Raw genomic sequence first — 18079 nt, 5'->3', positions numbered from 1 at the left:
AAGAGTAATTCAATTACGCACAATGGGCACAAACATAAGATAAGATTAAATGAGGATGGAGCACAGGCTAACCTCATCCAGTAAGTCACACAATTCTTGCATTTTGGCTTCCATTAGGGCAATTTCTTTTGAATTCTCGTCTTGTTGCAGAGCTGCAGCAGTCCCATTTTGTTGAAACATAAAACCTCCTATATATCTATCAAGATATTTATCTGCAATTTCTCATTGTATGTGAAAGATATTTATGTTTTTTTTTTTTTTTTTTTTTTGTTGGGTTTTCATTGTTTATCTTTATATTTGTGTGTTTTTAGTGATTTTAACCATTTTTGAAGATTCTAGAATGTATGAGAACTAAACTTAAAGCAACATAGTCCAACACGTGCTTCTCTTCATCCAAAACCACATTTCATTCAAATTATGTTACAAAGTGATCGATCTAATATGAACTCTAAATAAGCTTTATATATTTAATTTCATATATATTTACTTACTTTAACGATATTGTCTCCTTTAAATTTCAGATGTGCAGCCACTTGTACGTGTCACTCATGGGCCAAGCAAGTACTTGGAGGTTTGGGATCTTCCCGACGACCAAGTAATTGAGTTGCTGCTAAATAGTATGCATCAGCCAGTTGATGAAGGGGCAAGGGCTTTCACTGGTTTCTTGGGGGCGATTTCGCGGAAACCCCACATATGCCCAATAAGATATCTGGATTGAAGGGACATGCTAGAAGAACTTAAAGAAGAGTGTTGGCGTCTTGTAGAGGTAAACCAAGAACTTATAATACTTGTAATTATGGCATTTTAGCATGCTTGTTGCAGTTCTAATTCTAACTCAACTATTTGATTGTAGCGAAAATACGCCGTCCCTACTAATCTTATTGCATATGCGGGGTTGGAGACATTTACCTTACAAAAAATTGGGAAGGCTTGGAGGGATCACAAGTATAGGCTGAAATCGGCTCATTACATACCACATTCAAGAAACAAAGCACAGGTGAAGAGCAACCGACCCAGGGGATGCATACCAGAAGATTGGGATGTTCTTGTTGACTAATGGTATACTAAGGATGCAGTGGTATGTTCTTTTAATTTTTTTTTTTTTTTTTTAAGATGTGCTTAATCTGTGCTTTTGGTTTTCATTACTGCCATGTTGTAAATGTGATGGTTATTTCTACCCAAAGAATAGGTTTTACTTTATGAATAGTATACTTTCCTATCTAGTCATTGTTAGCATTGTCATGATTCATTAAGTTTCTCCATTGGAACCGGTTTGCCTATGATTTTCAACATCTTTCTTCATTAGCTTAAAAATGAAATGTGGGTGAGAGCTTATATTATATGTACCAACAAAAATGTTGTAGATAACATTACAAAAACAAACTGAACCTCCAACTGCCTTACATGTCTTACCCTTTTTTTTTATAGTTATTTTTTCAAAACTACCCTCTTGAACTTATCAAAGATTTTGTCTTGCTATTCTAATGGTATTCTCTGACTCCATAATTTTGTAGATAAATTCAAAGAAGAATAGGGACTGTCGTTCTAAACAGGAGGACTTACATACTGGTGGTTTATGCAGCTTTGTTGTGCATGCTGCAAAGAAGGTAATAAGTATTATGACTAATTTTTAAATGATTTGACTTATCTTAAGTTTATGTGGAACCAATATTCATCACTATATAAATATGCTATTCATATTGCAGGCAAAAGCGGATGGACGTCCTATAAAGCGTGCAACATTATATTCAATACTGCATACTCGTAAAGATGGATCTGCAGTTAATGAAGTAGTGCAAGAAAAAATGGTGAGTAATCCCTTGCAAATCTTGTTCCTATGTATGGAAAAGTTCTTCTATTCGATATGAAACTTTTACAATTGTAGGTGCATGTGAAAAAATCTAACTGGGAATTTTTTTGGTGGTTGGCAGCTTAAGTGATGGAGTTTAGTTTGGTGATAAGCAATCTTTTCTTTCCCCCTTGTTTTCTTTATTTTCTCCTTCAATCATATGAATTATGAGGATATTTTCCCTATTGTTTTCTAATATTGGGCAATATATGGTTTTTTTAGGATTTTGTTTCCTTGAGGATTATAAATTTCAATCTCATTCAACCAAGGGTTTGGAAGTTCCATTGAAATTCTTGTCCATTTGTCTTGCTTTCTTGTTTGACTTTATTCATTCTATTTTGGCAAGCTTATATCTTATTCGTATGTGGCAATGCCTTTTATTAGTGTGGGTAGTTCCATTTGTACTGCTTGTCTGACTATGTATGTTGAATTTTTGTTTTCCTTTTGACAATTTTGAATTTACTGATGAGAACTTGAGTGTTTACAGCTGACTTAAGTGTTTTTCTGAATAATTAGTTTCAATCTCACGGCATGATCTTGTAGATTGACAATAGGTTGAAGATTTATAGTTTATGGAATTGTAGGAGAAATTACAAAAGGGTTTGAAAAGATAATTTACGGATCAGAATGATGGAAAGTGAGTCCTGTTTTTATATGGCATCCTATGTTCAATCTAATAGGAAGCTTCGGAGGTAAAAATGGAAGTAGTAGCTCACACAAATAATTATGGTTCTTGCTTATTTATGGGTAAAATATTTGTCCACTAATTGGAAGTTATGTGGTGTAATTCTCATTACCTTGGCTTTTTGACTATTAAGTATGTTTCTTTACCACCATTTAGGCCCTAATACTACTGAATGTTGAAATTGGGTTAGAAAATTTTAACCAATGACTAGCCTTGATTGTTGACTTGGTCAACTAATTGTTGTAAAGCTCGGTAGATGCTTTACAGATGTTTGTTGCCTTCCCTTATGACTTGTAATTCTCTTTTATGCTTGTTTGGCACTGGGGGAGTATTTTATTATGGATCATGTCATCAATAAAACTGCATAAGGAACCAAATTTTCTTTATCCTAATCCTTCTGTATGCGGTCTTGTTGCTGTCTTTGATTTGAATTTTTGTTGAAGCCATGATCTTGCTCATATTTTGGCTGCATCTTATTGTATTCATTACATTGTGTATGCTTCTCAATATAATTTTTGTTGTCTTCAATCAAATGATGTTGCTAATTTCTAATTATTTTGTTTTGTTCAAACTCAAATATTAGGATAAAATGAAGGAGTTGTTGGCTAAACCTTCAAATCAACTGCAATTAGATGACATAAGTAGTAGTATTGCATGGGCACCGAATGATGTGTTTGCCAAAGTGATGGATAAGGAGCGCAAAGGCCATATTCATGGGGTAAGATTTGGTCCAAACTCAAGTGGCCGAAGTAGCAAGAGTGCTCTCACGGACCTTCAAATACGATCAAGTCAATCAAGGGACGACGAAGTTGCACAACTGAAGGCTTCCTTGGCTGAGATGCAGGAGAAATTGTCCGCTTTTGACGAAATGAAGGAAAGACTAGGCCAATTTGAAGAAATGGAGTAAAGAATGACTCGCATGCTTCAACAAGTGCAACAAATAACTTCACAATGCAGTCAGGTAGGCATTAATGATTTTGATTTTGGGGTTTCTAATGGTTAATTTGTGTTTTTGGGTTAATTTGTATTCAAATATTAATAAGGTTTGTGTTGTGTTTTTTGAGCTTTCTTTCTAAACTACATGATTTATACTTGCCAATTTTAAGGTAATATATAATTTAGTGAAGACTTTGGGCTGAATGGTTTGTTTGGGTTGTTGAAAAATATCAAAAGTGTGTTGATTAGCACTTTGATTAGCATTAGATATTGGATAGTCATTAGTAGTGGGTCATGCACCAATCACAACATGCCATACAAGTAGTTTTGGTCATCTGGGTCTTTTGCTTTTCGCTTTATTTGTTAATTCCAACTTGGGTTTTTTGGTTTTTTGAGCATTTGATATTTGCTTTTCGCTTTATTTGTTAATTCCAAGGTCTTTATTTTTTATCTACTTCTGAAATTCTATAAGTGCGCCTCTTTCTTTTCTTTTCTGTTTTTTTGTTGTCTGAATTGGGGAAGTTCCCCTCATAATTTTGGGGTGTTGCCACAATCTATGGCTCAGCTGGTTTTTTATTTTTATTTTTTTGGAGATAGATAGATAGTGTGTCCTTCAACTTTTCCATGTACTTAATGAACAAATGAAATTCTGCATCTACTTATATAATAGGTAAGCACGACAGATAACTACAAAAGTGAAACACAGCCTTCCTACTCTACCACTAAGTTCTTTGCCAAGTGAGATAGATATGAGACATAGCAGCTTCCTTGGTTCATGAACTCTAAGATGCTGTGATTCTCTGGGGCACTATGATGAAGCCTATTGGCCGTAGACTTCCTGTTAGATTCAAAATATCTGTATGGACCATCCTATGTCTCCATCTTGTTTTAGCTTTTGCTGACCCAAAAGGCAAACTTCTTTGCTAGGAGTGATGACAATGAAGTTGGTCCTTTGTGAGGAGTCTAGTCTAAGTAATGCTTCTCTGATGGTTAGTAAAGGTAGTTGTTCTTTGCTCTATTGTCCAGCTATAGCATCCATTGGGCTTAATCCTTCCCTTTTGTCTATTTATTGTATTGCTCCTCTCCATTGTCCTTTTTTCTTGTTTTTGAGGCTTCAACCACCATTTGAGTATGACAGTTTATAGGTATTGGGTTATGTCTAGCTTCTAACATCTGGTGTTGTTTGTTCCATCCTGCCAAGTATGAGTCTAGGTTCCCTGGCTACTAAACAATAATTAAACAAAGAGTTGACATGTATTATAACAGTGTGTGGATTTGGAGACTAGTTGTTGAAATAAATGTTGTTTCTATGAATCCATGAGCATTAGTTATTAGAATTTCACTAATGTTCTACACTTAACTACAAGCCTCTTGTTGTTCAATTACATATCCTGGAAATTGTGACCATTTGCTGTTTTGAAATTCTATTTTACATTTTTAACTTATTCTCAAGTGAAGACCTTGACTTCAATGGGGTTGCATTCATGATGTTCTTGCCTTTTTTGATGAAAACACACCCCTCCCTTTCTGGTACCTTTGATTGGCAAACAAAGACAAGGTAATACTAATCAATAAGTCTAGCTAGGGACACAATATTTTTTGAAACTACTTGTATGGCATGTTGTGATTGGTGCATTGTAGAAATTGAGTTTATACTTTAAGGTGTTTGATAGTTGTATTGTGATTTCCATATTGTAGTTGCAGCCTTTGAAACTCCAAATTTCCCTTGTAATGCTCATGCATTTAGCAATTTTGGATTCCAATATTTAATATCGTTGTGTCCTAATTATTGCCTCTTTTTTTTTTCTTTTTTTTTTGTATATAGGACGTTTCTCCGATCCTACAATCCCTAGCTCTCCAAAAATCATTAGCTGCATCCCATCAACCAAACAGTTTATAAATTTTATGTTGAGGACATTTAGTGTACAAAGCACCACATTTGAACAAACACATTTTTTGCAAATGTTGAAAAGTTATTTTGAAACACTTTGAAACTTTGATTATGGTATTAGTTTAATTTAAGTGTTGAAGGATTTTCTGTGTACAAAGGACCACATCTTTTCTTTTGTTATGTAGTTAATATATTTTGATGTTAATATTACGTTAGTTTGGAGACATTTGTGTTGTTAATTAGTTATATTTGTGGTATTGTGTTAATTAGTTACAAGTTCTTTGTAACAGGTTTGTAAAAAAAAAAAAAAATAGTGGTTTTAATACAGGCTAGGAAAAAAAAAAAAAAAAACTCTATAGCGACGGTCAAAAAGCGCTGCCAAAGGCGCACATATTATGATTTAAATGATGCCCTATAGCGGCATTTTTTCCCCCCGCTAAAAGGTTTACACATATAGCGGCATTTCTCCCCGCCGCTAAAAGTTCAATGAGCTCGTTTTAATTGGTTCCCTATAGCGGTGCTTAATGCCCGCCGCTACAGGTGGCCACCAATAGCGACAAGCATAACCTGCTGCTAAAAGTCAATAGACACAAATTTTGATAGCATATGGCGGCGGTTTTTTGCCCGCCACAAAAAACCAAAAATGCCACTAAAAGGTGCATTTATAGTGGCGTTTTTTGTTATCACCGCAATAGAGCTATTGCGGCAGTGTAAGGTTAGCTAGAACCACCGCAATAGGCCAAATGGACCTTTAACTACGCTTTTTTGGGCTCTTGATGATGTAGCTCAACAAGAGCGCGGTAACATTAAACTCTACACTTTAACCTTTAGATATATATAGATTTTATCTCAGCTTCCCCAAACACAAATTTCTGGCTCTAGTCCTAAGCAAAACCTAAAAGCATAGCTATGACTTTTTTGTGTTAAACATTCAATTTTTGTAAAAAAAATATTATTAAAAAGTTTTTGCTCAAAGTTATTTGGGTACGTAGCCCCTTTTGGAACTTGAGTTTGCTAAATTCGAGTTCTAAATGAAAATTGAGTTTAGCAAACTCGAGCTCCAAGCAATTTAGCTTCTCACGTGGATCATCTACTTAGAATTTGAGTTTGCTAAACTCAATTTTCAATTAAAACTCAAGTTTAACAAACTCGAGTTCCAAAAAGGGTTACATAACAAAATAGCTTTAAGTAGAGGCTTTTTAGTTTTTTTTTGGCAAAAACTAAATATTTGGCGAAATATGCCCATAAACATCAATATTTTATTACTTCTTAAGAAGATCGAGGAACTTCGGAGTTTTAATTTTCATCCAAAAATTTAATGAAAAAAATTATTCTATGAAAAATAGTAATATGAAAAATGAAATAAATATAATGAAAAATTTATTTATTATTAGTTATTATGAATTTATTCTATTTATTTATATTGTAAGGTTGAATTTATTCAACCATCTAATTGGCTTTATTCCGTGCCAAATTTGCTTGTAATTCAGCATTTAGTAACCCTGTAGTTAGGTGGGTTTGATGTAAGGGTAGTGAGTGAGATAGAGTGAAGATTGCTCAAGAGTGTGCAAGAAAACAGAGACTTGCGGCTGGGCCTTGCGGGTGACTCGCGGCTGCAAGCCGCCAGACGCAGCACACGTGCCAAGCATGCTGGAAGGTGAACAGTCATGCAAGTTGGAGCACTACAGGACAAAACAGGACAACTGGCCATACGGTTATCTCGCGACTGGATCTCGCGACTTAGTTAAGCCGCGAGGTCAAGCCGCGAGCCACCCCTGTTTTGTAAAACCTGACGTTTCACATTCCTCTCCCACTCCAGTATAAATACCCCTTTTACCCACGATTGTGAGAGAGCTTCCAGAGAGAATTTTGAGAGAGAAACCCTAAAGAAAAACAAGATTGATTCACCCACAATCTATACATTAGAGTCTCTTCAAATTCCTCAACTCTCTTCCTCTCCATTGTCAAATCCTTGAGAGGCATTATACCAAACCTGATTCTCACCATTATCATTACTGTGAGAGAGCTGTTTGAATTTCTGGGAAGCAGTTAGGAAGGAACCAATCTTCATTGGTTGATGCTACGGTCTAGTAGCGGAATCCAAGAAGCTAGAAAAGAAAAAGGTTCGACGCAACCTCGTTGGAGCAAGAAGCTTGGAGGGCTTAGGTGCACTGGGTAGATTAGGCTTGGAGGGTCTATTGCTGTCCATGTATCCCAACTGTATTTTCTAGTGGATTGTTTACCGCTTGGAGGGCGGCGGAGAGGTTTTACGCCGAGGGCTTCGGTTTCCTCTTCGATAACACATCGCGTGTTGTCTTTGTGTTTGCATCTTCCTTCCTCTCTATCTTTGCCTTTTTATTATCTATTGTGGATTGTGTTTTGTTTTGGCTTAGATAGTTTTTAACCAATTCCATATTATAGCTTATGTTAAGTTTCCACACACTTGTTGTTTGACATATTGCTTGAATTGGTTAAGCTGTAATTTGGGGGTCTAAACGTTCAAGGGTGTTTATACACGTTTTTGAACTTTCAATTGGTATCAGAGCGGGTACACTTGTTGTGGTTTTATTACCTAAGTGTGATCCTAGACCCCTGTGTTGTGGTAGTTGTTATGGAAAATACCATGCTGAATTGTAGCTTAAGTATTTGTGAAAATGACTCTATGCATATGTCTGAAGGGTGTTTTACTAATGATGTCGTAGAGTTGTTAGAAACTAAGAAACATGCTAGAGTATTTGTTCACATGCTGGAATATCTTGAAAATCAGAATCATGTCTTACACAGTAGCATATCTGAATCTAAATCATTGATTAAGAAATATAAAAGAAAGAATAGAATGTTGTGTGAGATGATTAAGAGTCTGAAAATGAAAAGTCAATCTGAAAGAAGCATGAAAACTGATGATGAGTTTGTGTTTGAAGGTCAAGAATGTTTGTCACATGTGAACCTATTTGTGCATACCTCATTGAAGGTGTTTAATGCATGTTTGTGGTATCTTGACAGTGGGTGTTCTCGCCATATGACAGGGTATAAGTCACTGTTTAAGACACTCAAAGAAAAGGTTGGTGACTATGTGACCTTTGGTGATGGAAGTCATGCTCAAGTCCTAGGCAAAGGAACCATTGAGATACCTGATTTGCCGCTGTTGAAAGATGTGCTGTACATAAAAGGGCTGAAGGCGAATCTGCTGAGCATCACTCAAATCTGTGATGATGATTTCCTGGTACAATTCTCTAAAAAGGGATGCTTGATCATCAATGAAGAGGGGATTCAGGTTTTGGAGGGAAATCGGACTACAGATAACTGTTATGGAATAGTTCCCACGGCACCCATATCGTGTAGAAGTGCTCGTGTGGATATGTTGGAGCTGTGGCATCACAGATTTGGGCATGCCAACTTCAAACAAGTAGCAAAAGTCTCCAAACTTGAAGCAGTCGAGGGACTTCCTAAGTTTGGAAAAGTGAAGAAGACCGTTTGTGGTGCATGTCAAATGGGGAAGCAAACTAAGGCAAGTCATCACAAGGTGAATGTGATTGCCACTTCTCGGTGCTTGGAGTTACTTCATGTTGATCTAATGGGGCCTACCAGAACTGAAAGCCTAGGGGGGAAGAGATACATTATGGTCATTGTGGATGACTACTCAAGATACACTTGGGTTGAATTCCTTAGAGAAAAATCAGAAGCATGTGAGAGGTTGGAGATTCTGTGCAAGAAACTACAAAACGAAAAAGGGGTCCCTATTGCCAAAATTAGAAGTGATCATGGAAGGGAATTTGAGAATGCAAGATTCGAGTCCTTCTGTGAGAAGAATGGAATCAAAAGAGAATTTTCAGCTCCCAAAACTCCACAACAAAATGGAGTGGTAAAGAGAAAAAATCGTGTGATTCAGGAGATGGCAAGAGTCATGTTGGTTAACAAGCAAATACCTCAAAAATTTTGGGGAGAAGCTGTCAACACCTCGTGTCACATTGGCAATAGGATTTTTTTCCGAGTTGGTACAAAGAAGACTGCCTATGAGATATGGAATGGGAAGAAGCCTAGAGTGAAGTATTTCCGGGTGTTTGGAAGTAAATGCTATATCCTAAATGATCGGGAGAATCTTGGGAAGTTTGATGCGAGAAGTGATGAGGGTATTTTTCTTGGGTACTCTACTACGAGTCGAGCGTATAGAGTGTTTAACAAGAGAACAAAGACTGTGATGGAGTCCATAAATGTCAAGATTGATGATGCCTTATCTAAGGTGGAGATGATTGATGATGTCGAAGGGCCGAGCACCAAAGAGCCCGATGTTGAGGTAGAAGCTTTGGATATAGAAGGTGAAGAACCTATACCAGAAGTAGAATCGACTCCCATCAACCCAAGAATGGAAACGAGATCGATGTCTAGAACCTCAAGTCCTCTTACTCCTCCGGAAGTTCATCCTCCTATCTCTCGAAGTGATGAAGTTTCCACATCAAAAAGGCCATCTTCAAGAGTTATCAAGAACCATCCGGAAAGCAACATCATAGGATCTCTTGATGACGGTCTTCGCCTCAGGAAAGGAAACATTCTGCTAGCCAATCATGTTACATATCACTGCTATCTTGCACAGTTTGAACCAAAAAGGGTTGAAGAGGCTCTTCAAGATGAGAATAGGGTTGAGTCAATGCATGAAGAGCTGAATCAGTTTGTGAGCAATGATGTGTGGGAACTTGCTCCAAGGCCTGAGAACGTTCATGTTATAGGCACAAAATGGATTTTTAAAAACAAAACTGATGAAGATGGAGAGATAATTCGAAACAAATCTCGGTTAGTAGCTCAAGGATACACTCAAGTAGAAGGAGTAGATTTTGATGAATCTTTCGCTCCTGTGGCAAGACTCGAATCCATTCGAATCCTCATGTCCATTGCATGCACTTTGAATTTCAAACTCTATCAAATGGATGTAAAGTGCGCTTTTCTGAATGGATATCTAAATGAAGAAGTGTTTGTTGAGCAACCAAAAGGATTTGAGGATCCTCATTTTCCAGATCATGTATTAAGATTGAAGAAAGCCCTTTATGGCTTGAAACAAGCGCCTAGAGCCTGGTACGATCGTCTTACACATTACCTTCTAGATAGAGGTTTCAAAAGAGGGTATGCCGACCGAACTCTGTTTGTCAAAAATGATGAAGATTATCTCCTTGTGGCACAAGTCTATGTTGATGACATAGTGTTTGAGGCAACCATCGAAGATCGTGCTACTGAATTTTCTGAGGAGATGAAGAAGGAGTTTGAGATGAGTATGGTGGGGGAACTCACATTTTTCTTGGGTCTTCAAGTCAAACAACAGAAGGAGGGTATATTTGTATCTCAAGAGAAGTATGCCAGAAACATTGTCAAGAAGTTTGGACTAGACTCCAAAAAACATGCCTCCACTCCCATGAGCTCATCCACTAAACTGAATGTTGATTCGTCTGGAGTCGAAGTAAGTCCTACATTATATAGGAGCATCATAGGGAGTTTGCTCTATCTTACAGCCAGTAGACCGGACATTGCTTTCAGTGTTGGCGTTTGTGCCAGGTACCAAGCTAATCCGAAGGAATCTCACCTGACTGCTGCAAAGCGAATCATTCGATATGTGAATGGTACTTCAAACTATGGTCTGTGGTATTCAAAAGACTCAAATGCTTGTCTTGCTGGGTATTCAGATGCTGACTGGGCTGGCAGTGTAGACGATCGGAAAAGTACTTCAGGCGGCTGTTTCTACCTTGGTAACAATCTCGTCTCGTGGATGAGCAAGAAGCAGAACTCCGTGTCTCTATCTACTGCTGAAGCAGAATACATCGCTGCTGGAAGTTGCTGCACTCAGCTTCTTTGGATGAAGAAATTACTTCATGACTATGGAATTCCTCAAGAAATGATGTGTGTCTTCTGTGACAACACCAGTACCATCAATCTTTCCAAGAATCCTGTCCAGCATTCAAAATCTAAACACATAGAGATACGTTACCATTTCATTCGAGATCTGGTAGAGGAAAGAGTTGTGTGTCTCGAGTTCATACACACCGACAATCAAAAGGCGGATATCTTCACCAAGCCTCTCGATGGTCCACGGTTTGAATCACTCCGTAAGACCATTGGTGTTGGTACAATTCCTTCACTCTCTTGTGTGTTGTGTGCTTCACATATTTATAATATGATAAGTTTGTTTGTGTTGAGGCACACACTTCTTTGTTAGCTCTTTGTGCAACATGTTTATTGTTTGTTTGTCCATTTGTGAATATTGTTGCTTCTTTCTATGTTTGTTCAATCTTTTTCTTCTTTTATGTCAAAAATCCAAAAATCACATAAAAATTAGAAAATCAAAAAGTTTGATTGACATTGTTGAGTTTTTGTCTCAAAACTTGTTTTGCCTTGTACCTTTGTGCATTTTCGAGCATTGCTTGTTTTCTTTGCACTCATATCACTGTGGGAAAAATCTTGAAATCTATGTGACTGTTGTAAATAGATCTTCAAACTTGTCATGAATGATTAGTGAATGGTTATGTTGATCTTGAGACATGCATAGACTTGTGTCTATATATCTTCCCACTATTTTTGTGTTTTTGCTAAAAAGAGCTCACCAAATGTAAATCTCCAAATGAAAAGAGATATTTAGCTGCAAAAGCCTGTCGCACATTCTAGTATTTGACTAGGAAAAAGGGTAAGCGACTTTATATTAAAGAAAATTTTTATTCAAACGGCCAAAGGCTTGTTCATTAAAGTGAAATGTCAAATATCACTCTCACAATGAGAGGTGATTGCCTCAAAAGATCAAAAAGATCAAATGTTATGATTAAAAGTGGAGTCAAATGTAAAGCTCCAAGTTATGTTATCAAGTTTTGTGGGAGGTCATATATACATATTTCTATAATTGAGATGGGTCACATGATCTAGTGCTAATTGTGTATGTCTTGGTTGAATTGATCATTAAAGCTTCACATTAGACTAAGGACTATTTCATTGTTGATATCCACACACAACACACAAGTTTATGTTCAATAAATACCATATTCATTTGTGTGATTGTACTTGATGAAATGTGTTTTCACATGCTCAATCTTTGTTAATTCAAGCACAAAAAGATTTTTGAGTGTTTTAGGTGTTTTTGGAAAGTATTTTGTTTGAAAAATCTGAAAATTTCAAAAATCCAGTTTTGCCCTGTTTTGGCGGCTCAGTCGCGGGTATGTCAAGTCGCGTGCCTTAGTCACGTCTTCGCGGGTCATTTTTGGCGACTTGTTCGCGAGTGGAAGGTCCAGTCGCGAGGTTTACTCAGAGATTTTCGCGGCTCAGCTCGCGACTCACTCGCGGGTAGACCTTCCAGTCGCGAAAAACACTTAGAAAAATTTTTTCAAATTTTTGTCCTTGAGTGTTTTGGCGACTTGATCTGGCGACTTTTTGGCGACTCGTTTCAGTCGCGAAAATCGCGTGTTTTGGAAATACAGGGGCAGTTTTTTTAAACTTTTTTTGTTTTCCCTCGATCTTTTTGTGACTGTTCATTGTCTTTCTCATCTGCTCTTACCCATTCACACCATGCCTCCATTTTCGATCTCCATTTTTGCCTCTTTTCAGCTCAAAATCATCAAGTAACATGTATGGTTTTTCTGTCTTGAACTCTATTCTACTTGTTGTTATGGTTTTCCCTATGGATTATTCGCACTTGATTGTGATTTTGAGATGGGTTTTTAGCTCTGCTATTACTCTTTGTCCATGCTTAGCTTATGGAAGCTTTTGTTTCTGTTTTGAGCTATTTTTAAATTGTTGGTTTTGTTCTTCATCATGTGCTTAGCTAGGGTTTGCTATTTTTTGGTTTATCATCTTGTCTGATCTGCTGTTGATGTGTTATTTCAAAATGATCCTGTGTGGTATCCTGTTGATGTGTTGTTGAATGTGGGTCATTTTTCAGCTGATTGTGTGGTTTTATTTTGACCCCCTCTACTGTGTAGTTCAATTTGGGCCATTTGTGTCCCTCATTGCTATTTTCTGGTCATTTTCATCTAGCTATTAGGGTTTCTTCATTATCCCTAAATTTCCACTAACCCACTGCTAATAAGTCTGTTGGATTGTGTTCTGCCATTTCTCTTGTTCATAATACAGACTAGTCATGTCACCATTCAAGAAAGCTGCTGTGAAAGGAGGTAGTTCCAAAGGGAAGGAACCCGTAATTGATGTTGATGATTACCCACCTCAAACAAAAGGGACTTGCTCTTCATCAAAAAGATTCGATCCCAACAAGTTCAGATCATATGTAGCCTATCAGTCTTATGAGAATTACTTTCTACATGCCACACCATTACTAGAAAGAGCTGTGGATCAGCCCTCACTTCATGACACTGACATTCCGAAATGGTTTGCTCACAAGGATTGGAATTACCTTCTCTCTGATCTGGATGACGCGTATGAAGATTTGGTAAAAGAATTTTATGCTAACGCAATTGTGGAAGAAGATGAACTTAAGTGCTGGGTTCGAAAAAAGAGCTTTTCTGTCTCTCCTGCATATCTGGCAGAAATTCTTCACATCAACAGACCAATTTTCCGACATTCACCGGTTTATGATGATCTCTGTCCTGATGAGGAGCTTCTCAAAGAAAGTCTTGGTCAAGACTTGGAGTTCTCACCCAATGGAAAATCCATCAGTGTTTCCTCTCTTTCTCCAAAATTGAGAGTGCTTACAATTGTGATGTTTCACAATTTGTACCCTTTATCAAGCACTGGGTATATGAACCTCGGACGTGCTTTGTTTCTTCATGATCTAATCTCTGATGTGGAAATAGACATCTGTGCTCATATCTTTCATGTTCTGCGCAAAACGGTGCTTCGAACTGAGTCTCGGATATGCATTCCTTTCTGCAGTCTCATTTCACGGATCTTGAAGCTCAAGGGAATTTATCCAACGGTAGATGAATCTCCTATCTCAAAACCAAGTCCAATCAACATGCGTACATTCAATGCAAGCATTGGACATAGTCGGAAGAGAGCCAAACCAGAAACTTTTGCATCTCACAGTGGCTCTCATTTCAGCACTCTCTCCCTAGATGAGAAACTTGATCACATTGTATCCTCTGTCCACGAGTTGAATACAAAAATGTCAGCACTCACAGCTTCTCTACACCATCAAAGCACTCAATGGGATATGAAGTTTACCTCTCTTCAAACTCAATTGGATCAAATTCAGAGAAAGCTGGAAGAGGATGAATAGCCTATTCCATGACAAAAAGGGGGAGTGATAGGCATGATCAGAGGGGGAGGATATTACCTAAGGGGGAGTGTCTTTACATTCTTCTTCAGTTTAAGTTTTCACTTTAAGTTGATATATTGTGTTTTGTAAACTGTTATTCAGGATGTTTTGTGTTTGTACCCATGTGCTTTTGTAAGCTTTTAGGGTTAATGTTTTATGCATAGGTTTGTAGGCTTTATGGTATGTACCTTGCTTAATGCAGCCTTTATGCTATGTTGAAATCAGTACTTTAATCTAAATGTCTTGCATTTTGATTTATGTACTGTCACTCTTGTGCCCTTGTAGGATTGTTCCTAGATGCATATACCTTGTGTACTATGCATTGGTTGAGTGTTGAACATACAAGTGTCTTGCCTTGTGCTTGTTAACTTGTATGTCCTTGTGTTCATTCCAAGTGTGAATGAGCACTGTGATCACTACCTTGTGGTGTTCACTTGGTTGATCAAGTCATGGTTTGTTTCTTAACTCCATCTTTGCTTGATCACATATTGCCTGTTTCATATGCATTTTATGATTTTCTGCTTACAATGATCATGGTGTATTGTTGTGTTTCAGGAGTATTATGTTCATATGATTCAAGTGCTTCACAGCTTCTAGAATTAGGTGTGAGTGAGTTTTATTCAACTGTTCCCAACTCACATGTTAAGTCTAGAGTCTGTTTTAGGGTTTTGTCACGGAATAGCCAAAGAGGGAGATTGTAAGGTTGAATTTATTCAACCATCTAATTGGCTTTATTCCGTGCCAAATTTGCTTGTAATTCAGCATTTAATAACCCTGTATTTAGGTGGGTTTGATGTAAGGGTAGTGAGTGAGATAGAGTGAAGATTGCTCAAGAGTGTGCAAGAAAACAGAGACTCGCGACTGGGCCTCGCGGGTGACTCGCGGTTGCAAGCCGCCAGACGCAGCACACGTGCCAAGCATGCTGGAAGGTGAACAGTCATGCAAGCTGGAGCACTACAGGACAAAACAGGACAACTGGCCATACGGTTATCTCGCGACTGGATCTCGCGACTTAGTTAAGCCGTGAGGTCAAGCCGCGAGCCACCCCTGTTTTGTAAAACCTGACGTTTCACATTCCTCTCCCACTCCAGTATAAATACCCCTTTTACCCACGATTGTGAGAGAGCTTCCAGAGAGAATTTTGAGAGAGAAACCCTAAAGAAAAACAAGATTGATTCACCCACAATCTATACATTAGAGTCTCTTCAAATTCCTCAACTCTCTTCCTCTCCATTGTCAAATCCTTGAGAGGCATTATACCAAACCTGATTCTCACCATTATCATTACTGTGAGAGAGCTGTTTGGATTTCTGGGAAGCAGTTAGGAAGGAACCAATCTTCATTGGTTGATGCTACGGTCTAGTAGCGGAATCCGGAAAGCTAGAAAAGAAAAAGGTTCGGCGCAACCTCGTTGGAGCAAGAAGCTTGGAGGGCTTAGGTGCACTGGGTAGATTAGGCTTGGAGGGTCTATTGCTGTCCATGTATCCCAACTGTATTTTCTAGTGGATTGTTTACCGCTTGGAGGGCGGCGGAGAGGTTTTACACCGAGGGCTTCGGTTTCCTCTTCGATAACACATCGCGTGTTGTCTTTGTGTTTGCATCTTCCTTCCTCTCTATCTTTGCCTTTTTATTATCTGTTGTGGATTGTGTTTTGTTTTGGCTTAGATAGTTTTTAACTAATTCCATATTATAGCTTATGTTAAGTTTCCGCACACTTGTTGTTTGACATATTGCTTGAATTGGTTAAGTTGTAATTTGGGGGTCTAAACGTTCAAGGGTGTTTATACACGTTTTTGAACTTTCATATATTATTTAAATAATATAAACCCTAAATCCTAAACCTCGTGAGAGGGAGGTTTTCACCATTTTCATCCTTTGCCCTTAAATTGATCATTTAATTATTTTTTGGGACAATAAAGCCATTCTACTTCAATGGATAGAACACAGTGATATATAGAATACTGGTGACGTTGAATTCAACATCGATTTTGGTATTGTATATCAAGTTGATGGATTCAGCCTAAGACATCTGTTATTATATTCTTATAGTGATGCGCACTCATAGCCATATAATTGCCTCTTTCTCCTTTTTCTATTTTTATTATTATTATTTATTTATGATTAAGATTGCATAGTCCTTATAATTGCGTTCTAAGCATTTTATATATGCTAGTTTGGGGGCCACGTTAAGGCATGTGCTGCTCCTTGAGTGAGAAAATTGAGATAGAACTTCTATTTGAAGAAATATGAAATCATATTCTTAAACTTGGAGTAGCTATTTAATATATGAATATCTATTTACTATAAGATTTTTTTTATAAGCTATTTACTATAAAATTTTGTTATTCATACATCTTTCTTTATCATCTTAAATTTTATAAGTCTAGCTATGATGTTTAATTTACTTAAATGAACACACTTTTAAACAAGAAAAAAAAATGATAACAAAAGGCATGTCATTGAAGTTTCCATTAGATAAAATTATAGGTATAGAAGATTTAAACCTAGTAAATTAGTGTTCTTTAGTTAACAAATTAAACACCATATTTTGAGTTTTATGTCGTAGTCATGCTTAAGCATGAAGCATGACTACCACATAAAACTCAAAATATGCAAAGAAAATTTGTGAGATATTAAAATTCAGTAGGATTATTTTAGACATTGCACAATTGAATATTCTATGAATCATAAGATTTTATTAGGGTTTAACTAAGAGAGTAATAGTAGGATGTATTTGCTCATTTCTAAAATATTAAGAGAGAAATTACTCAGTTTTAAAGTTTAGTGGGGATGACACTACCTCAAACATAAAAGGAGGAAAATATTTTTTTCCCTTTTTTTTGTTCTTTTTTAAATATGTGTATTTTTAATATTTTAAATGGTATGTAAAAAAAAGCACATTAAAATTGTGCAAGCAATAGTGAATTTTGGTTCACTGAATTTGACTAAACCAAAAAAGAAGTAAAAAACACAACAAAATGTTACAATATTTTCACAATACCTTTATTAGCTACGGTGGGTCCCAATTTGATATATTATTATTTTATTTTATTTTATTTTATTTTGACCTATAAAAAACTTACACCTTAATAGTTGTGAAAATATTGTGATAACAACAAAATGTCATGACGTTTTCACAATACCAATATTTTTAGTTGTGGTAGGTCTTGGTTTGATATTTCTTATTTTATTTTATTTTATTTAGATCTATAGGGAACTAACACCTCAACAATTGTGAAAGTATTGTGACATCAACAAGATGTCACAACATTTTGACAACACCTTTTATTTTTAGTTATAATTGGTCCCGATCTTCTTTTTATTTTGATCTATAAAGAACTAACAGCTCAACAGTTGTGAAAAACAAAGTTTCTCTCTAAACTAGTTTAGAGAGAAACCCTTCGAACTTTATTTTTTTTTAGATAGGAAATCCTTCAAACTCTTCATATATCTTTATATCTAGTGTGAATTTTGAAAATC

The 18079-nt window shown here is 36.8% G+C and overlaps 1 protein-coding gene across 1 annotated transcript; it reads left to right on the top strand.

Moving 5' to 3' along the window:
• Positions 1-724: 724 nt before the first annotated feature.
• Positions 725-3441, top strand: LOC126708445 (uncharacterized). Its single transcript, XM_050408241.1, has 5 exons — positions 725-766; positions 854-997; positions 1515-1607; positions 1707-1808; positions 3118-3441. The coding sequence occupies exons 1-5, from the start codon at positions 725-727 to the stop codon at positions 3439-3441; spliced, it is 705 nt and encodes a 234-aa protein (XP_050264198.1).
• The last annotated feature ends 14638 nt before the right edge of the window (positions 3442-18079 follow it).

The sequence above is a fragment of the Quercus robur genome, chromosome 12 (assembly GCF_932294415.1).
Source record: "Quercus robur chromosome 12, dhQueRobu3.1, whole genome shotgun sequence".
Classification (NCBI taxonomy): Eukaryota; Viridiplantae; Streptophyta; class Magnoliopsida; order Fagales; family Fagaceae; genus Quercus; species Quercus robur.
The sequence above is the reverse complement of the archived record's forward strand: the minus strand, read 5'-3'. Positions and strand labels throughout refer to the sequence as shown.

Bases quoted from the DNA above. Each gene is read 5' to 3' on its own strand.
- LOC126708445 (XM_050408241.1), top strand. From the start codon at position 725: ATGCTAGAAGAACTTAAAGAAGAGTGTTGGCGTCTTGTAGAG. The intron at 998-1,514 runs GTGAAGAGCAAC...ATAATTTTGTAG, and splicing joins ATTCAAGAAACAAAGCACAG to ATAAATTCAAAGAAGAATAG. The intron at 1,809-3,117 runs GTGAGTAATCCC...CTCAAATATTAG, and splicing joins AAGTAGTGCAAGAAAAAATG to GATAAAATGAAGGAGTTGTT.